The sequence below is a fragment of the Bos grunniens genome, chromosome 9 (genome assembly GCF_055505025.1).
Source record: "Bos grunniens cultivar Pamir isolate PY7600 chromosome 9, Bosgru_T2T1.0, whole genome shotgun sequence".
In the NCBI taxonomy this organism is placed as follows: domain Eukaryota; kingdom Metazoa; phylum Chordata; class Mammalia; order Artiodactyla; family Bovidae; genus Bos; species Bos grunniens.
Window position 1 is genome coordinate 12,456,338 of NC_141173.1, and position 22,467 is coordinate 12,478,804.

General features: G+C 37.2%; 1 protein-coding gene across 45 annotated transcripts in view; it reads left to right on the plus strand.

The window, feature by feature from the left end:
* Nucleotides 1-22,467, plus strand: part of RIMS1 (regulating synaptic membrane exocytosis 1) — a 607,640-nt gene that overhangs the window by 468,501 nt on the left and 116,672 nt on the right. For 24 of the 45 annotated variants that reach the window (XM_086316232.1, XM_086316251.1, XM_086316235.1 and 21 more), the window contains one exon: nucleotides 9,808-9,920. In XM_086316232.1, coding sequence (XP_086172358.1) covers nucleotides 9,808-9,920 — 113 coding nt within the window. Of the gene's footprint in view, nucleotides 1-8,564; nucleotides 8,748-9,807; nucleotides 9,921-13,791; nucleotides 13,822-16,865; nucleotides 16,948-22,467 lie in introns of those variants that run through there. The other 21 variants (XR_015132287.1, XM_086316267.1, XM_086316223.1 and 18 more) reach the window with 3 other exon arrangements.

Consider the following 22,467-nt stretch of genomic DNA (forward strand, 5'->3'; position numbering starts at 1 on the left):
CAATTTTTATAAAATTTTAAAGTGCTTTTAGGTTCAAGATACAAACAGAATTTTTGCATAGCTGTAAAAAAGAAACACCAAAAATCCAATTAACATATATCCACTCATCCCATCAGTATTGAGAATGTGCAGGGTGACATAGATGTAAGTGGATACATGCATTCAGGTGTCACAGCTGCCATAGCGGTGACACAAGGCATAGTGAGAACACAAGGAAAAGAGAGGCTGCAGGTGAGATTAGATGAACTAATCTAGGTGTATAAAAGTAGGTGTCAAGAGGAGCATGTTCTATGAGAAAGGAACAGCATGTGAAAACACTGAGGACTGAAATACCCTCTTGAGTTTGTGGAACTCATGTTTACCGGGGACGATTCAGGAGATGGGAGAGAGGCTGAAAACAACACGGGAGAAATTCTTAGAGATTGCTATCAATGACCTTACACGCTGTGGTATAGAATTTTAACTTCTACCTTATTACTCCTTGAGCCACGGCAGTTCCCTGCACATGATTGGTCTGAGTCCCAAAGTTGTAGATCACTTGAACGACACTTTGGAAAGTGGATTGAAAGACCCAGGGGTAGATGGGAAACACCCACAAGGCTGTCACAAGAAGGAAACTTGGTGGACAGGGAAACTGCAATTCAGTGATCCATGCAGTCAATAAATATGTGCCAAGCTGCGTGTCCAGTTCAAGGAATAAATAGTGAGCAACAAAAAAAGGAAAGCTTTCCAGAGGATAATACCTCTTAGGTGAGGTTAGAAAAATGAGTAGGTGTTAGTCACATCAAGCATCGTGGGTGAAGAGGAGGTTGAATTGGTTTCTGGCTGATGATCTATGGAGATTTGGACTATAGAGGCAACTTAACTTACAATGGAACAAGGATCCCAGGAGCCCAAAACAGTGCTGAATAGAAATTCAGTTTTGCAGAGACATTGAATAAATAGATACATACCCATCTTATAGAGATAGAAATAGATAGGTAGATACATACATACATACTTACATAGATGGACAGGTAGATAAAATAGACCAGTAGTGGTGATAGTGGTGGTTTAGCTGCTAAGTTGTGTCTCATTCTTTGTGATCCCATGGACTGTAGTCGGTCAGACTTCTCTGTCCCTTGGATTTCCAAGGCAAGAATACTGGAGTGGGTTGCATTTTCTTCTCCAGGAGATCTCAACCCAGAGATTGAACTGTCATCTCCTGCATTGCAGGCAAATTCTTTACCACTAAGCCACCAGGGAGGCCCTCAATAGATATGTACATACATAAAAACACAGATGGACAGAGAAATACATACATAGATAAACAGATAGATAAACAGATAAAGACAGAAGGAGTGCCTGAAGAACTATGGGCGGAGGTTTGTAACATTGTACAGGAGGCGGTGACCAAACCATGCCAAAGAAACAGAAATGGAAAAAGGCAAAATGGTTGTCTGAGGAGCCCATACAAATATCTGAGGGAAAAAAGAGAAGTAAAAGGCAAAGGCGAAAGGGAAAGATATACCCAACTGAATGCAAAGTTGCAGAGAATGGCAAGGAGAGAAAAGGAAGCCTTCTTAAGTGAACAATGCAAAAAGAGAGAGAAAAAAAAGAGGAAAATAGTAGAGTGGGAAAGACTAGATATCACTTCAAGGATGCTTGGGGCTGGTGCACTGGGACGACCCAGAGGGATGGTGTGGGGAGGGAGGAGGGAGGAGGGTTCAGGTTGGGGAACACATGAGAAATAAAGAAAAAAAAAATGTTAAGAATATTGGAGATACTAAGGGAACATTTCATGCAAAGATGGGCACAATAAAGGACAGAAATGGCTAGGACCTAACAGAAGCAGAAGAGATTAAGAAGAGGTGGCAGGAATACACAGAGAAACTATACAAACAAGGTCTTAATGATCCAGATAACCACAAAGGTGTGGTCACTCACCTAGAGCCAGATGTCCTGGAGTGTGAAGTCAAGTGGGTTGGAGGAAGAATTACCATGAACAAAGTTAGTGGATGTGATGGAATCCCAGCTGACCTATTTAAAATCCTAAAAGATGATGCTGTTAAAGTGCTTCACTCAATATGTAAGCAAATTTGAAAAGCTCAGCAGTGGCCATAGGACTGGAGAAGGTCAGTTTTCTTTCCAAATCCAAAGAAAGGCAGTGTCAAATAATGTTCAAGCTACCATACAGTTGCAGTCATTTCACATGCTAGCAAGATAATACTCAAAATCCTTCAAGCTAGGCTTCAGGAGTACGTGAACTGAGAACTTCCAGATGTATAAGCTGGATTTAGAAATGGCAGAGGAACCAGAGATCAAATTGCCAACATCCATTGGATCATAGAAAAAGAAAGGAAATCCTCCCACAAAAAAAAGTCTACTTCTGTTTACTTGACTACACTAAAGCCTTTAACTGTCTTAATCACAACAATCTGTGGAAACCAGACCATCCACCATACCTGCTTCCAGAGGAACCTGTATGCAGATAATGAAGCAACAGTTAGGACCAAATGTGGACTAACAGACTGGTTCCAAATTGGGAAAGGAGTATGTCAAGGCTGTAGTCATCCTGCTTATTTAACTTATATGCAGAGTACATCATGTAAAATGCAGGGATGGATGAATCACAAACTGGAATCAAGATTTCTGGAAGAAATATCAACAACCACAAACATTCTGATGATATTGCTTTAGTGGCAGAAAATGAAGAGGAATAAAAGAGCCTCTTGATGAGAGTGAAAAAGGAGAGTGAAAAAGCTGGCTTAAAACTCACCATTCAGGAAACTAAGATCATGACATCCGGTCCCATCACTTCATGGCGAATAGATGGGAAAACAGTGGAAACAGTGACAGATTTTATTTTCTTGGGCTCCAAAATCATTGCAGATGGTGAGTTCATCCATGAAATTAAAAGATGCTTGCTCCTTGGAAGAAAAGCTATGACAGATCTAGACAGTATATTGAAAAGCAGAGATGTCACTTTGCTGACAAGGTTCATATATGGATGTTAGAGTTTAACCATAGAGAAGGCTGAGTGCTGAAGAATTGATGCTTTTGAATTGTGCTAGAAAATACTCTTGGGAGTCCCTTGGACTACCAGCAGTTCAGACAAGTCAATCCTAAAGGAAATCATCCCTGAATATTCATTGGAAGGACTGATGATGACGCTCACTTTATAAAATTTAAAGTGAATTTTCCACTTTTTCTCCTCCCCAAAAAACCCTAGAAAATACCTTCAGTAGGCAACTTTGAAATTTCAGACTCAGAACTTACATAGAGCACAGCAGCAGCAAGTGAGTACATCAGGATAATTCAGAAGGGATTGCTTTCCATTGCAGAATTCCTAGTTTGCCATAATGGCCTAGTAGAAACCAAGATTTCCTGAAAAAGCGGGAGTGTTTTTTGCTCAATACTTTGTTGGTCAATGCTTTGGCCACCTGATGAGAATAACTGGCTTGCTCGTTGGGAAAGATCCTGATGCTAGGAAATATTGAGGGCAGGAGGAGAAGGGGGCCATAGAGGGTGAGATGATTGAGTGGCATCACGGGCGCAATGAACATGAGTTTGAGCAAACTCAGGAAGATAGTGAAGACAGGGAAGCCTGGCATGCTGCAGTCTATGGGGTCACAAAGAGTTGGACACAACTTAGGGACTGAACAACAACATGCATACATACATACATGCATACAAGCACCCATTCATACATAGGTGGACAGATAGAAATAGATACATGGCTAGCTAGCTAGATAGATGATAGATGAGAAGAATGTAATGAAAATACTGATTGTGTAACTGTTTGCATTTTCTTTACTCTCAATAAATCTAATTATAATACAGTCTCTTTGCCAGGTTGTAAATTACTTAAGTTCCTCCCATTTATTTTCACAAGATTAAAAATTTTCCTCAAGTTACATATTCATTATATTCCATTGAGGCCTTTTTAATTCATTTAACAATTACTAGTTAAATATCTACCATGTGTCATTTTCCAGAATCAATGAACAAGGTTTTTTGACAGTAAGATATGGTTTTACAAAATGTTAGATGATTCTAGAGTCAACTGACCGTGTTTTCCTCCAGATGAGGGATATTTGAGTGTCATGCCTGGCAACACTGAACACGTGTGTCGTTGTTAGTCACTCAGTCGTGTCCAACTCTTTGCAACCCGTGAACTGTAGCCCTCCAGGGTCCTCTGTCCATGTAATTCTCCAGGCAAGAATACTGAAGTGGGTTGCCATTTCTTTCTCCAGGGGACCTTCCCAACCCAGGGATCGAACCTGGGTGTCCTGCACTGCAGGCAGATTCTTTACATTCTGAGCCACCACATGTGTGTGGATAATCACAAATCTTCCCTCCAGTAAGAAGAGAAGGGATTCCATTCCCCCTAGTCTCAAATGTTTGCTCAAGAAGAAGAAGAGTCACTCAGTTGTGTCTGACTCTTTGCAACCCCATGGACTGTAGCCTACCAGGCTCCTCTGTCCATGGGATTTTCCAGGCAATAGTACTGGAGTGGATTGCCATTTCCTTCTCCAGGGGATCTTCCCAACCCAAGGATCGAACCCAGGTCTCCCGCATTGTAGACAGACGTTTTACCGTCTGAGCCACCAGGGAAGTCTAAGGGCCATATTCATATTACTCTTTCCATTACTTACTTTATTTGTAGGTTTCATGTAGAAAACTCAAGCCTGTTAGGTATTTGAATTTGTTTGATTATAATTAAAGCTCCTCATTGATATTTATTAGAGTGTAAGTCACATGCTTAGCTTTCAAGGGAATTGATGAATAGCTCATTACAATAGAAGAACTGGCCTGGATTCTCTAGGTTTATGTTAGCACTCATTTCTTTTGACGATACCTTCTAAGTTGATGTTTAGCTACAGGTGAGTGAGGCCACAGTATGAATGCTCTGGACACTGATTCTTGGCCTCAGGAATTGACGGCTCCCCAGAGGAGCCCCAGCACAGACCCATCTTGGCCTCAGGCAGAATTTGCTGTGTGACGATCATAATTTTTTAAGGCCCTTTGTTGGCCTCAAAAAAAGTGACCTTTTCAGGAATAGCTGTGTAATAAAATGTTTTGAAAGCTATGATAACCATTTCTAGATAGAAGAAAGGCAAAACTGATTTCTGACTTACATGCCTAACCATTGAAATACAGCTTCAGACCCTGTGAGGAAGCTCCTTAGTAAATAAATGTGTATCTTTTCACCCTCATGTGTGTTGAGCTTTGTGGACTGTTAGCACTGCTGCATGTCCTGCTCTGGGGACTTTTCTTCTTGTGGAACCTGCTTTCTGAATCCTGACTCGGGGGTGTTTGGTCAGGGTTGGTATAGAATTGCGTACACATTCATTTTCTGCTGTGCTGGTGCTCCTGAAAAAGGCAGTCACCACGGGAGGAACCATGGTGACCTTAAGTACCTCATGCATGTCTATCCTTTAACAAGTAATTTCTTTTAAAAAGGACTCTACTTTTAAGCAGCAATAGAAGCAATGTACTGCAAGTCTCCTTGCAGCAACAGAAATGTCTAACAAGCTAAGATTTTGGTGGGGAAATATTAACTTTAGTTCAGGAACACTAGTCTTAAGTGAAGAGAGTAGGCAGGGGTTGAACTCAGCAGTAAATATTTAGAAACTCGTTTGGAGACGGTGAACTGGAGTTGTAGCTAGATTGAATTCATATTTTGAATTTGTATTCTAGAACCCTCACTATTTTTATTTCAATAGTATGTTATGTGTAGACATATGAAGCAGAGTTGATGTTCATTAAATACCATTTTCCATATATTTTGTTCCTATAAACTCTCAAAATATGATTCTATTAAATCTTGTCAAACAATCTGTTACTGGACATGCATTTATGTTTTGTTTTGCAAGATGAACAATACATCGATATTACCATGTTTCATCTCATGATAATAGAAGCCAGCCCTGTCTCAAAGGCAGAAAAGAGAGCAGTGTTGGCGCTTCATATACTCTGTGGGTCCTGCCTTAATCAAGCTAGTTATTTGTCTTTTTGCAATTCACACTACAAGCCCCCAGTTTTCCCATCTATAACATAGGAATGATAATACTTTGAAGAGCTGTTGTGAGAATGCAAAAAAAGGACACGTGTATGTATGTGATATGTACACCACAGCACACGCATGTACACAGACAGACACGCTGGAGCCTGGCGTATGCAGACGGCACCACGTGGATGCCTGGTGAGGAACACTAGCTCCCATCACCCTCCTTCTCCATCATTCACTCCCTGTTCATCCTCTGTCCTGCTCCTTGCCGGTCTCTTTCCCTCGGATACTTTCTCAGCACATCCCATTTCATGGAGAAGTCTGGATTTCCTCCCATCTCACTCCTGGACCTCAGAATTTCCTGATTCACCCTCCTTCCTCTCCTATGAAACAAACTTGGCTTCACCATCTCTTTCTCCAAAGCCTGGCCCGTCTATCTCTAGCCCTTGCCTTGTCACTCCCCTCTGCCCCGCTCCTGTGATCCAGCCTCCTTTATCCTCAGGTGGAACAGTTTCCACTCCTCCTCAGAGTCAGTGCTTCCATACTAGTTATTGATGGCAGGGGGTGGGGGGGATCAGAAGCTGTTTTGTTCCTGAGGGACTTGTGATTGGTTTCAAAGGAAAAACAGCCCTGGGCTAAGTAATTAACCCCCAACAGGGCACACTATTCTTGGGCCCTGAAAGCTCGTGGTTTGGGAGGATCTGTGTAACATTCATCGAGAAATGAATTTGCACTTATTTGCCCCTGGAATTACTTTTCTATATTTATACAAAATAAGTGGCAAATTAAATAGATAGATAGATATTTGACTATGTCTCAAGGCATGGGAGCTCTTAGTTCCCCAACCAGGAATTGAAACCATGCCCCCTTCAGTGGAAATGCAAAGTCTTCACCACTGGACCACCAGCAAACTGTGCTTTTTATGTTTTTGTCATTTACTTTGTGGCCGTATAGACTCATATAATTTATTTACGTTTCAGGTTGCATTTAGGAAGTTCCTTTAATTTATGAATTGCATTAAGAAATGAAGCAAGATTTTAGTGAAATTGCAAGATCTGTGAAATTTGTCTGGACTAGGGTAAAAACTATATTATTAAACTTTCAAACCACATTAAAGTGTATTTTGTACAAGGGAGTGTTGAAGTTTATTCTCATGATAATGACTTTTAAAGAATAATAGATAAAAACTCATTATTTATCATTGGAAAGGACTTGATCATACCTTGATCCTTCCCATGTAAGTTAATTATATAGAGCTGAGTTCATGTGAGAAGTCAATCCAGAATGAATGAACAGTTTTGATACATGATGCCAGGGCTTTCCTCCATTAACTCAGAAATCAAAATGACCATCCAGGTTTCTGGATATGCCTTAGGGTCTGATGCAGCATTAATCCAGAGCTCAAAAAGGTTAAATGCACATTAGATACCCAAGCTGTACCTTTTTATGCTCTAAAATCTGACATTTTCCCATTTTATTGTTTGAAAATAGAGGATATACCCTGAATCAATATAATCACAGCTGCAGAAGATATTCTATTTATGAGAAATATTGTCAATCCGAATGAAAGCTGAATAAAGCACTTGGTAATTAATGTATCACTACTTCCTGTAGTGATCAGTATGGATTCTTAACTCACCACTTTAAATTACTTAGTTGAATATTACAGCATTGTTTTCAAAAGGATGAAGTGTTATTTCTTGGCTTCTGTGACTATGAAAAATAATACAGATTAGGTATTTTAAATGTGCACTTTATTTAAAATACAAAAAATGATAAAGCAAAAATGTACATGTTTTAAAGAAGTATATATATAATATATACATACATCTATTCACCTGTAAACATCAGTTTTTAATTCTTAATCCTTAATTTAGAAATTGGCTTCAGAATAATTTTGAACACTATATTAAAATAGCTGTCAACATATGGACAAATATCCTTTCTGATACTTTTATGCATTAGAGGATGTGTTTTTATCCATATATCAGCCACTCGCATTTAGTCAGCTCAAAAGCAAAGAATTCTCTACCTTATATCATTTTAATTTGTTGATCTATTTAAATTAACCTCAGAAGACAGCTTCCCTTTGCTGTTTGGTAGGAACTTCCTATTGCAGAGTACAATTATGAACATTGAGAATGTGCTGAGTGTATTGCTCCTTTTTGAAGGCAAGTGCTTCAAGTTTCCCCCGGTTCATTGTCCTGATGGTGCTCACTCGTGCAGCCCTAATCTCTTTACTGAGGTCTTGGTCTCTGTGCTGCTGTGTTCCAGGCACCAGAGATCAGCTCAGTAAGACACAAGAGTCCGAAGTCTCGGCCCTGTGGGCCTTGAAGGCTTGTCTCCCTGGAGGAACCCAGATGGGTCCTCTCAGGACCACTGGGCGTGCACGTTCCCAATAACGCGTCGGTTTGATGTGAAGTCCCGTTCAGTAACATTGTGATGGGTTTGCTCCTGGGTTTTAAAAATCACTGTCTTGTACGAGTAACCAGGTTTTCCTTGGACAGATGTGCTGGTATCAAAGTGGATGTGACCTGCTGACTGAAGATCTTTTCTGACCCTAATGTTTTAGGGTTCTCCCACCATGTCTTTCTAGAAGGGGATACGCAGCCGCGAGAGCGACTGATCAGCCAGTCCTTAGGGGGAAACATCCCGCTCGCTCCCGCTCGAGCGAGCACCCTAGTGTCAGAACACTCTGCTCTATGCACCACCTTGCCCCCGGAGGGTCCGCGCCACCTTCTCCGCTCCTGACAAGGTCGCTGTTCAGTGTCTGCCTCCAGGTGTCGCTGTGGTGTTGTGCCTTCCTGAGCTCTCGCCACTGTCACTCATTACGGCACCATAGCTCTTGATCCTTTCTTTGTGACACTTAAACCCCTCCACTTCCACCCTTGCCTGCATCTGCCTTCACTGTGCTGGTGACCTTCTCTTCTATACTTCCTGCCAACTAGCCATCACTGAAAACTGAACTTGCCTGTGTTACGTCCTTCCATCTGTTTGTGGCATATTCATATATACTTTTTTTTTTTAATTATGTGAAATTCTTTATAAGAAATTGCCTGGAATTAAATGTATATTTGCTTTAAAATGTATAAGAGGAATTAGAAGGAAAAAAAAGTCTTTCATCTTTGTTTACAAAATTCTGAGAGTGCTTTAAAGTTCTTAAGTATATAAAAAAAAAGTTTGAATAACAACAGATAGAGGTCAGCTTACTCCGGTACAGTAGTAATGTGTCTGCACGCTTCTTAAATTTATATTTGTAATTTTGATCTGTTCCCCAGGATATTTCATAGCATGTGCCCAAGGTTCTTTTTATACATATCTTTTCAGACTTTTCCTATTTAAAAATAAATTGCAAGTGAATGGTAGCTTACAAAAGTCTGTAGCTATAACTACTCTCGTCACTTATATGGATTTAATTGTAGCAGTCTAACAGCCTTTCTTAAATAATTGACACACGTTGTTAAGATTCAGAGGCTGTGAGTACATACATTCCGTCCAGTACTACCGAAAATGGATACCTGAACAGCAAGTCACAGCTTCATACACAGTTTATGAAAAGAAGTGTGTTCAGTTCTGCCCGGTTCAGGAATTCATCCTGCAACACTGTCTGTGGCCGAAAGCTTCCTTTCTCTTTTAGCCCCTTTTTTGGTCATAGTCATTTTATGCACATCATGTAAGATAATTTGATTTTACTTCGAAAGGCCCACGTAGGGGTTTTATGTCTCTTTTCATAGTAGCAGGAAGAAGTAAGGGATTTTTGTCGGGCCCTCCGGGGTTTCATCTTGTGACTTGTCCCTCTCTGTCTCCCTCCGCAGGACGCACCGGCAGGCGAGCCCCACCCGGTCCCCGCCCATGGACGCCGCCTTCAGCAGCCGCAGGGGCAGGCAGCTCCCGCAGGTGCCCGTGCGAAGCGGCAGCATAGAACAAGGTATCCACAGAGGGAGCCTGGCCAAAAGCCTGGGTTCGAGAAACCCCTCTTTATATATGCCTTCTGTTAACAGAATCATATTCTGGTTGCATGTAGTCGGATGAATCCTAAGAACTCAAGTTACCTAGATCTTTATTCCCAGCACCTGGTTATAACAATTGGTGCCTCTGTGCTGTTTTTGCTAAGTGAGTGAATGAATAAATTTTAGATGGTCGGTTAAAAGAAAAAAACGAGCCCTTAGAGATACTTCTTCCAACGGTACCAAGGAAAAAAAATAAAACTTTAAAGACCTCAGTACAATACGGTATTTTTGGTGTTAAAGGAAGACTTATTTAACCTTATTTTTAAAATATTTTTAAATGAAACAATCGTATTAAAGGCTTTGCTAGTGTTTTTTCATTTTAACTTACTTGCAATAGCTCGTATTTTTCATATGTCTGATGATGAAAAACTGACTTAGAAAACACATTTTAGTGTTTTTAAACAGTTAACATCACTTAAATTTCCCTTATTTTAAGCATATACCCATTGTTTTTATCTTCTAGATAGAAAGGGGGTGGGAATGGGGGATATATTTTCCTGGAAATTAAATTCACTAAGCTACCTGGCCAAGAGTTAAACACAGTTGAAAGAGTCAGATTTCTTCATGTGACTCAAAGTGCCTTCCCATTTCTCAGTAAGTGAAATGATATGTTATCAGTAAATGTTATCATACATTTCTTAAACAAATTAGTGAAATAATGTTTAATTTGGGGTTGTAATGTGAATACAGTGGACTTATATTTAAAACATGTATTAAAAATCTTCATCCCTGTGAAAAACTGAAAGGTTAACATTTTGAATATTTTTTTCAACAGTGTTGGTTGTTGTTGATGTAAAACTTGTATATTTCCTTCTATATTGCTGAATATGTGTTCTACTCACTCAAAGCACTTTGCTGAATGTATCATTGAAATATTAGTGGTCAAAAAAGATAAATATGTGTTTGCAAAGACTGATATGACGGTTTGTACACAGAATACTTGGTTATAAGAAAATTAGTGTAGATTTTAAGAAGTGTCATCTTATTGACAGAAAAATGTTGCTACAATAAATTCTGAATTTGTATTCTTTTTTAAAAATCATGCGTCCTGTTGATATGCCATGCTTTAATATTCAGGGTCATTATAACATTATTCATTTAGCTAATCAGAAAAATAAAAGGCTATGTGAAACTCTGACTTTCTTTTCTAAAATAGCAATTAATTCATGGGAATTCTCAATTCATGTCTTTAACAAACTTTCTCTTATTTGGGAACATTTTGGGAAGATAATTCATAATTATCGTTATTAAGGCTGTAATTAGTGATAGTCTAAATGAAATTGTCTTAAAATTTATCTTAAAAAATGTGGTGTTTGTTTAAATTACCCAGTCACGGACTCCTGTTGCACAACCAAAAGAACTACAGGTTCTGGTGTTCAGCTAGCCGCAAACTCACTACTGGCCATAGTGTGCTAAAGATTGATATCCAAAAATCATGTGTTCCTAAAATTCTTTGCATTTCCTCCAGTTGCTAAAACACTTAAGATTCAAAAGCATATGAGGGTATTGAATATAACTCTCATATAGTGAGATTATAGTTTTATTAATCTATAGAAATAAGACTTGCTTCTACAAAATAAGATGGAATGTATGCTAGACTTTGTGTTTTTTTTTTAAACTCATGTTTGGTTGTTAATGTCAATCAACATTACTGCTTTATGATATTCATATTCACAGTTGTCTTTCAGAGAAATCACCAATTTGTAAGGATTGAATTGAGGTGGGAAGAAAGGACTGACTGAGAATGAAATTGGTGGAGTTATTTTGATAGTTAATATCACAAATATATTCCTAGCCACTTGCTATTTGAGGTTCCTAAAGCTCATCAAGAGTCGTATAGATACAACCTTTTAAAAATATAACAAGCATGTACTATTTTATCTGTGTATTCTATAATTAAAATGGATCTGATTTACTATATGATGTTACTGTGTGCTTCAGGACATTGGTAAATGATGATACTGCCCACCTTCGTCTTATTATGGATCTATTTCAAACTGAAGAGTTCACATGACATCTTTGTATTTCCTAGATATGTTTTTAAAAATCAACATCTAATTTTATTCATGGGCTCAATAGAATTTAGCTCATTTTACTGAATATGGAGTTCATTGATGTTCTTAAGGTGATATAATCATGTCATTTTTTTCTTTAATATTGTATGTTAAAATTTACATCTGTGTTCTGTGAAGACTAATGCCAAATGCAGTTTATTTACAATCAATGAAGGCCCTACCGTATTTGACTTCCTTCTTTCCAGTCTCATTTTATGTTTATTTTTACTTAAAAAAAAATTTTAACAAAGGATAATTGTATTTTATTAAAAGAACTGAGTTGACAATTGGTTGGTAAGAGTGAATATTTCAAATGATTTAGATTCCTGAATAGTGCTATAACTTCTTGATGAACTTATATTCATGCATAATTTCTGGATATAATTATCTGCATTATTGTGTTTAGGATCTGTAGATTGCTTGGATGCTTATTTTCTTCATTGTAATTCAGTTCTACCATTCTCTCTTTGTACAATGAAAACTGTATATATATATATATATATGGCTAACATCATGTGAAAAAACACATTTACTTAAACTTCTAAAAATGTATTTTAAAATTTCTTTTAAAAATTAGGAATGCTAGCCTATTTTCTACATGGAATCTGATTATGTTACAGTTAGGGAGGAAGCACGGTTGTGGTTATGATACAGATTTTGAGATAAAGTAGCTGAAAAAGTAGCCTTAACATTTAGGTAACTCTAAAGGTATGTGATAATTGAGAGCAGAGGCTTTCAGGAAACTCTGGGTATATTCCAATGTTGTATTCCAATGTAACCCAAGGCAGTGTGAGACAGAAAAGCAAGATAATCAGTTGCATTAAAATGGATGGTTTTCTGAAGCCAACCAAGTGATTTTGTATGTGTGTGTGCAGCATAGGTTTTTTTTTTTTTTTTTTTAAGAAGACCTATTTAAAGATCACTCATAAACTGACACAATGTGCCAATTATTTTGTTGTTGTTGTTATTGTTCTGCTATTCTGGTACCTAACATTAATGGCACACCCCTTCAAAATATCTAGATAGGCCATTGTTTCTCAGTAATGGATGTGCCAACAAGGAGGTAGATAAATGCATAAGAAATGTGTGAGAAATATAATCTCCAGAGAACATTTCACTTTGAAATAGTTTAATATAATTAGTTTGAGAAGGAGGAAAGGATTACTTGAAGTAGAATATATTTTTTTCCAGGTGGAAAATGTTCTAGAATACTTTTCACAGTGAAAAGAAAATGCCTACGACCTACCAAAAAATGGAATTTATGTTTTTATTTATTATATAATATTTTAAATTGTCTGAAAGGCTATCATTTTTGAAATTAAATTGTTAGTTTTGGAATATTAAATATGCTTTTAAGTACATTTATAATAAACTGTCACGATATATTAAGATTAAAATGTCTTAGTTAAGTCGGTGCTGAAATATTGTGCAATTCTTCAAAGACAAGAAAAGTAACACAAAATATACTTTTTCAAATTCTAAATATATTAATTTCCCAATGTTTATGCTTTTATTTAAAATCTTTAAATTGTTGCATTCATTCTTTCTTTGATTGATTTTAGTGCCATGTTTGAGACTTCTTCATGGTTTGTCATTAAAGTTTGTCATATCACATTATATGTTACATATTTTTATTATTCATGCCATTGTGTTGATTCACATTTCCATGTCTAACTATAAATTTGCTGATTTCTTTCTTTTGTTTCCATCATTATGTGCATTTAATTCATTGAAGAACAAGAAAAATATAACTCATCCACAAAAGGTAAATATTAACGTAACTTTTTAACAATTGAATATTGTTTCTTTTCTCTCATAGTATATGAGTTATGTATGAGCTACATTATTTAACGGATAGCTTTTTTGCCTGCATTGATTTTGTAGGGCATTTGGTGTCAATTGTTTTGTATTGTGAGCAGTTCACATCAAAGAAGAGAGGATTAAAATTAAAAGTAGCTTTGCTTCAAAATTTAATTTTCGATACTGACAACTAGAAAGCAGTTCTCTTTAGAAATGAGTAGCATATTTATTTTATGTTTTTTGCATTCCCTTGCACTCATAGATACAGGGTTCAATGGTTACTGTCTATGATGCAAAGGAGTAGAAAATCCCTAGGTTTTCCTTCTAACCTTATGGAATATTTGGCCCCTGCAGTCATGCATTGGAAAGTGGCTGCCAGAATTCCTGCTCCTCTTGGCCCCAGGAGGGTTAGAACATCCATCAGTTCTTCCTTCTTGAGGGACACTCGAGGGAAACCATTTATCCTGCTGTTTTGCCACCTTGCTGACCTGCCCTGCCCTTCGAATCACATGTGATATTTGGTCTTTGTACTTGAATCTCATGTAGATGCAGACGTCAACCCACTCTCACGTGCCATCTTATTAGATGTGACTATTAGCTTGATAGTTAAATATTTGAATATGAGATTTCAGCTTAAAGAAATAATATTAGCAATGCTAAAAGATTATATAATTTAACAAAAGTACCTTTGCTCCCTATTTGTAGCTTGATGATGTAATTATTGTTCCCAGTAACTCTAAAAGTTAGTCCTGAGAGGACCTTTTATGAAAGATAAAGCTCAGATTGAGAGAGGTTCAGAGATTTACCCATCCACCCTGGTGATGTGACATAGATTACAAGCCCATCTCCCACTTTGGACCTCCTTCCTCTATACTTGATTGCATTCTATTTTAATAGGCACAAATCCCAAGTTTACTCCTAACTTTGAGTACAGTGAAGTATGTGTTATATCTCTCAATGTCATAGATTGAAAATGGAGGTAATATTCAAGTACTTATATTAGTTTGAGTTTATGAAAATTTATTTATATTCTAGCACATAATACATATTCTGACAAAGTGTCTGAAATACTAGACAATGAATAGATATTAATAAAAATAAAATGTTATTCAGATCAAGATGTTATGAGATGCTAGGCTTTGGTCCCTAGATTTTTCATAGATTTCTGGCCATCTTGCATTTTTAATTCAGGTATCAGAAACACAAATTTAGGTTCAGTGGTATGGCCAATGCATTTGTGCTTACATTCAGAAGAATTTATTTAGACTTGCAAGATAAATTTTAGTATGCTAAAAGATGTTATATTGGAGATGGGTCAATGACCTCATTCGTTTAGCCGAAAATAAGTATAATAATTGTTCAGTTGGAGAGCTCTTCCCCTATATTATTACTAGCCAAAGCTTTAATTTGCTAATCGAAACAATGCAAAATTCATGGGTTGTACAACTTCAAGTGTAGGAAGTATGGACCTCTGCAGCCTCACTACAGAGCATGTCAGGTGGTTACATTTTAACAAGGTCGTTTTTGTCCTAACTGAGGTGTGTCATCATTCTTCCAAGTCTTCCTGGGACATGCGATGTAGATAAGTTTCATGGGATGTACCATGTGACTGAAAACAATCGAAGAGACTTGTTTCCAAATGCAACCAGTAAGGCAGAGAGCAGTCCAGGATACTGCATTTCTCTCCTGGGATTTAAGGGAGCCACAGCTTAGCCATGAAAAGCGTGGGCAACCTGGAAAAGATATAAGCAAATTCAAGAAATTTCTTTTGAGTCAGATTGTAGGTTCACCTGCCCCATAGGAAAGAAAACGTTTTATTTTGCATAGAAACCCTGCTGCTGTGAGCTGACCTTTCTGAGGTCGACTATATTTAGAATTAGGTTATCCTGAGTGCTCCCTGAGTGTTAGGTACTGCCTTAACTACAGGAGGTCACAGCCTGCAGGCTTACAGGACCCCTAGTGAGAGGTGGCTTTTGATGAATTGCAGACAAATTTGTAAGATGTTTCCAGTTTGTCCAGGATTTATGAGGTTTCATAAGACACAAGATTTTCAGTGTTAAAACCAGGAAAGCTCTGGGCAAGATCACCAGGTCACCCTACCCAAAGGGGACGTAGGGGACCAGTATATAATTTTCAAGCGTATTTTGTAAAACACATCCAGAGAGGTATAATATACTGAACATTTTTAATATGAGTTAGAGATTATAGGGCACTTCCTCTAGGTAAGTGTCTTGACTAACAGGGTCATCTCTTCATCTCATCATATTTCTGCCCCAACTTGAGACATAACTATCCATATCCTCATTTATCAACTGAGGGAGTTACAGCATAGAGAGATGCAGAGCCAGACCCCAGGTCAGCTGCTCATTGGGGAAGTGCTTGGCCAGGAATCGGGGCTTGAGCCTCACTTTGGAGCCCTTGTGCTGAACCACTTTGCTCGGCTGCCTCTCCCACATTCAGCACTGACCAAGCACCCACTGAGGGGTGACACTGCATAATCAGGGTAATGACCCAGGACAAGCTGAAGGAAGGTGTAGTGATTCCTCTTTTAGAAAGAGGGCAGAGGATGCCCGGAAGAGCAGAGCTGCTGCAGGACAGAGCTGGACCGCGAAGCCGCAGCCCGTGTCCTGGCCACTCCCTTGGGTCGCAGTCACCTCCCCTTCCTGTGGAGGAGGCCCACTCAGGGGCCCTGCCGCCCCCGGTGACCCATTTTTATGTCTCTCAGCCAAATCTTCCAATCCCTGGCTTGCTCTTCAAGTGAACCCTGCACCCTGAGAAAAGGAAACCACTGTATTCGGACTAAGATGACGCGGTCTAGCGTTGAAAAGTTAACTGAGGAAATAGAAACGTTCACACAGCTTGTTTACCTCTTTCCCACCTCCTCTTTGTATGTTGGAAGCTGAGGTACCCTGTCTTTCTAGGATTCACAGACTGTTTTATAGGCATATTTTAAATCATTCCTTCTCAAAGTAAGCCAATTTTTCCCTCTCTGCTACATTTCTTGGACAGTTTTAAAGAGCCCATGAATGTAGTTTGGGGGCATCGAAATAATGCTATAAGAAGATCAGAACCAGAAATTAAAAGGCTTCAGGTGAGAAAAAATGTTATTATCATAATAAGTTTCTAATTTATATGCCTTTAAGATAGGATCTCTAAAGTGCATTAACTTTTTGCCTTTTGGAAGCAATTTGGAATAACAAAACCCATTATACTGTCTTTTCTACAAGTAAACTTCCCTTTATCATAAGAAATGTGTAGTTTACCCACAGAATGAAGTGCAATTACAGTTCAAGTAACTAAAGGGTTGAAAAGGAATGAGCTAGCATCTGTTTTGTGGTCCTGTTTAACTAATAAAATATATAATAATTATTGTAAGCAGGTCATGAGGGCCATTTAAGGATTATCTGTAGTCAACTGAATTTTTAAACTTCTGTTAGAAAAATGCTCCAATAAATTATCTGTCTCTTCTTTTTGAAGTGTTGACAAGAGTAGTTTGAATGGCAAGCACTCAACCTATAATCTTTATGGAACTATTAGCATTAATCTGAATTAAATGTAATTCAGATTAAAAGTGAAAAACATCATTTTAATGGTTTTATGTTATATTGTTTATTGTTTATGGAGTTTCTTTTGAAACATGTTATAGGTGAAAAATCATGTCTCTTGGCTTTTGCCAATATAAGTAAACTAATTTATTTGTGAATCCATGGAGGCAGAATTATTTTAACTGTCATTATGTAGAAAAGGATTTTGGCTTTATTCACATTTTTCTTAACTGCATTTTGAGTAGGTGCATATTACCCAGGTGATTCATTTGATGTTACTGTGTGTAAAGATTTCAAGTTATTTAATCTTCTAGGGCTTTGCTTCTCTTGAACACTTATGATGAATATTCATGAATATTTAGTCATAAACATTTAGAGCTCTGTTAGTTAAAGCATCAAACTGGTCCATTTCTCTTTTTATCACAAACCTATGTTTGTCATTCTAGCCTTCTTTTCTTGTTTGTTTGTTTTTGATTACTGTCTTTATTTTTCTTTCTTTTTTTCTTTTTTAATTTAAATTTATTTATTTTAATTGGAGGCTAACTACTTTACAATATTGTATTGGTTTTGCCATACATCAACATGAATCCGCCACGGGTGTACACGTGCTCCCAATCCTGAACCCTCCTCCCACTTCTAGCCTTCTTTTTAAACTTTAGGGACATATGAAAGTGGTCCATGTACAGTAGTTCTGAACTCTTGGTTTGGACCCATTTTTTTCTGTTCTGCTGATTGAAATGTGATGCTTTATAATAGTATTAAAGAGTCGTAAAGTTTTAAGTATTTAACGCTTGAATTGACCAGGTATCAGTTTGCCAGAAATGCACCCTTGAGGGAGAAGAGTTTTGCCCCTTCCTCCCTGATTCTGCAAGAGAAGGTAAAAGGTGGATGTCTAGCCATGAATAGACCTTTTGGGTTTTCTCCTCTAAAGCTGTGTATTTCCCCTAAATACTGTAATTTTGTTTTCTAAACTTTAAAATCTGTCAACACTTTTTGCAAAAAAGAAAGGAGACATTGAATTTAGTAGTTATGCCACATCAAACCTTTCAAGATAGATTCTGTTGCCTCCAGTGTAATTGGATTAACAAAAAATGATGGATAAACATGTTAAGAGATCCTGGGGATGAACAGCATGACCCTTTGTGTTCCCAGAGAAGCCTTAAGTCCATGGACTACTCTCACGAAGATTGTGTTCTATGCAGTGCCTTGTAAGGAGGACAGTGTTTGCTCTCAAGACCGACATACACATAAAAAGCTATTTAAACCTGTGTAACAAAAGGGCAGGGTCAAATGACAGATTTTTCATTTGACTTTCTCATCTGCCCAGTATCAGATTAATATTTTCACTGTTACTCTGGGGCTTGGCTATTTTGACACTGAAAGTGATACATGGGGCTGGAAATCCTGAACTTTGTTTTAGATAGTTGAGTGAAAATCAGCTAAAACAAGAGATGACCTTGGGGTTTTGGCTGCAGACAAAAGAGATTTAAGTGATAATACATGGAAGTTACCTATTTCCTCTAAATCAATATTCCATTTCAATTTTCTATGCCAAAACACAGCCTCTTTTCAAATTCTTAAAGGCGATATGGTTCTTTTTACTTTGCATGTGTTATTTACTTGTTACATTTTATCTTTCTCATCCTGGATAGACAGTATCTTTTATTTTATTGTTTATGTTACTGTAGCATAATCCTTAACATCCAAGAGAATCATGAAAGGGCACATTTCTCCCCTTGCAAATTGAAATTCATTTTATTCTAGGAAAATGACCCAGAATATGGGCATTGCTGTAGTGTCAGAATATTTGAAATATTTACTCTTTAGATACACATGTTCTATATGTTGAGGCAAGAGAAGTGGGTATGTGGGTATTGTATCAAAGTTGCTTATTATGCTTGTATGACTCCAAAGATAACGATAGACGTAAAAAGACTGCTTTATCTTTTAAAAAAATGATAAAAAATAACCAAATATAACTGGTAATTTTTGCCCCTTAATTTCTATGGTTTTGGTAAATTGGCAAACAAAGAAAATAGTAAAAATGCTGGAAATTCGGGCAAACAAAAAAAAAAAAGTAAAAATGCTGGAAATTCGTTAGTTGAGCAAGAGACAAAGTTGTTAGCTTCCTATTTTTTAAAAATATCAGAAAAATATCAAAATTTATTGAGACGGTACAGAGTCAGAGTCTACAACAGCAGGAAGTTACTCTAAGTGATGTCTTAGAGTTTTCATTTTCTTTACAAGTGAAAACTCCGTAAAGGTGAGATGTCAGGACTGATAAATTCACACTGATGAACGGTGTGTGTCTGAGGTTTTAATCTCTGCCAAGTATTTTTGAGTCCTGAGCTCTTACCATGCTACCCCATTGCTTCCAGGCATGTGGAGAAGGTTCCTACATCTTAACAGTTTGCGTTCCTCTAAAGTCTAAAAACCCATGTGTAGGGATAAGTTTTGCCGTCTTGAATTTCCTAATATAAAAGCATCTTCCTTTCTCTTCAGGCTGTGTATACCTTACAAAGTTTACAGATTCAGTCAGCTCATTTTTTTTCATCTTTTATTACTTTCTAATCTCCACATTTCCTGCTACATTGTTCAGTGTATTTGAGTGCCCACCAGGAGTGATTTGTAAAAATAAATGCTTCAGAGAAGGGCTTTCCTCAGGGCTGTCAGTAACAGGCATTGCAGATATCTCATTCATATGTTTAATTCTGACAGCTTTCAGGCCTGGGGTCATTTATCATCACTTTGAGACACATTAGACCCAGATCAGGGCTTCACTGTCGCCAAACTCGTTTTGATGCAAAGGCACTAAAATTTCATACAGTGTGGTAGCAAGCTTTAGACAAGGTTGTTATCCTGTACAAATGTTACCATGTTTTACTTTTCACACATGTGTAAGCTAATCTTGTTATAAAAAAAAATACTCAATAACCTTTTTGCTGCTAAGTTGCTTCAGTTGTGTCCGACTCTGTGCGACCTCATAGATGGCAGCCCACCAGGCTCCCCCATCCCTGGGATTCTCCTGGCAAGAATACTGGAGTGGGTTGCCATTGCCTTCTCCAATGCATGAAAGTGAAAAGTGAAAGTGAAGTCGCTCAGTCGTGTATGACTCTTAGCGACCCCATGGACTGCAGCCTGCCAGGCTCCTCCGTTCATGAGATTTTTCCAGGCAAGAGTACTGGAGTGGGGTGCCATTACCTTTTTACTTTAATATATTTAATAAATCAGAAATTTTCATTACCTCTATTCCCTTTTATACTCGTATTTCACCTAGAATACTTGAAAATGTAGGTTTAGCAATAAATTTTATGGATTGTCTGTTTCGCCTATAAACACAAACGTTTGAAATTGCAAATTCATGTTAATTTCTAGATGCACAGGGAGAAATGTGAAAGACTTAAGGAATTTGAACAGCAGAACAAAATTTTATTTACATAATTGTAAATTCAAGAATAATATGTAAAATATATTTATGAAAATTTAATGTTTAAATAATAATTATCTTACATTACACAGGGCCATGATATTTACAGTGTTTTAAAGCAGGTCATGAACGTCTACCAAGTCAAAGGAGTTTCCCCGAAAACTGCATTTCTCTTCGGAAGAGGTGATACCTTCAAAATTTTTCAGTGATGGATTAGGGAAGACTTATTAATGATTCTTTAGCTTTATTTTAAGTCATAAGCCTCTTTAATAATCTTATGAAAGGATAGATCTAGAAAAGTGCATATAGGTCCAAACGCAATATTTGCAAATGATTGCAGCTTCTTCATAGTTTCTCCCAAGATCACCTATAATACTGGATTAAGAATTCACAGCACAACATGGAGCATGAAAATATAAGTAATTATATTACTCTGTCTTTACCTTTAATAATATCTAATATTTTCCATTAAAAAAACTCTAGAAAATCTTACCCTTTGTGTTCCAATCAGTTATCCTTGTTGAATTTAGAATACAAGAAATGATTTCACAAGTTTTTTTTTAACTTAAACTCTTTTTTTAAATTTTATTTTATTTTTTAAATTTACAATATTGTATTACTTTTGCCATATATCAAAATGAATCTACCACAGGTATACATGTGTTCCCCATCCTGAACCCTCCTCCCTCCTCCCTCCGCATACCATCCCTCTGGGTCGTCCCAGTGCACCAGCCCCAATCATCCAGTATCATGCATTGAACCTGGACTGGCGACTCGTTTCATATATGATATTATACATGTTTCAATGCCATTCTCCCAAATCATCCCACCCTCTCCCTCTCCCACAGAGTCCAAAAGACTGTTCTATGCATCAGTGTCTCTTTTGCTGTCTCATATACACGGTTACTCTTACCATCTTTCTAAATTCCATATATATGCGTTAGTATACTGTATTGGTGTTTTTCTTTCTGGCTTACTTCACTCTGTATAATAGGCTCCAGTTTCATCCACCTCATTAGAACTTAAACTCTAAGAAAAGTTCTAAACTTTCCTTTTTTTTTAAGAATTTTATTTTATTTAAATATAAATTTATTTATTTTAATTGGAGGATAATTACTTTACAATATTGTATTGGTTTTGCCATACATTAACATGTTGAGTTGATATTTGATACAAGTACGTTCATTGGATAAAAATGTCAGAGTTTAAAATTAACTGAGGGTTTAAAGTTGATCTAAAGAAAATAGATGAAATTCAATAAGTATCTTTTAGGAAAATTAATACCTGCTTTTTAAAAGACATAATTTATTTAACATCAGACACATCAGTCAGCTTGTAGAAAGCATAGTGAAAAATTCTGGCTTTTTAAAAAAAGCTTCTATATAAAATTACAGTGTTAATTATACTCTAGTGGCTAGGGGAAATGAATTATATTACTATCACTCTATGGGAATTATAACTGAAGCTATATTTTCATTAAAATACTAAGTGAAATTATGTGATAATTACATTTGTTGTAAAACATGAGCAAGGTTATTTAACTCTCTAGTATGTGGCAGTATTGAAATTAAAAAAAAATTAAAACCCAGATGTTCTCCAAATTTAAAATCTTTTTAAAAAGGAATAGTGACTGGCATTT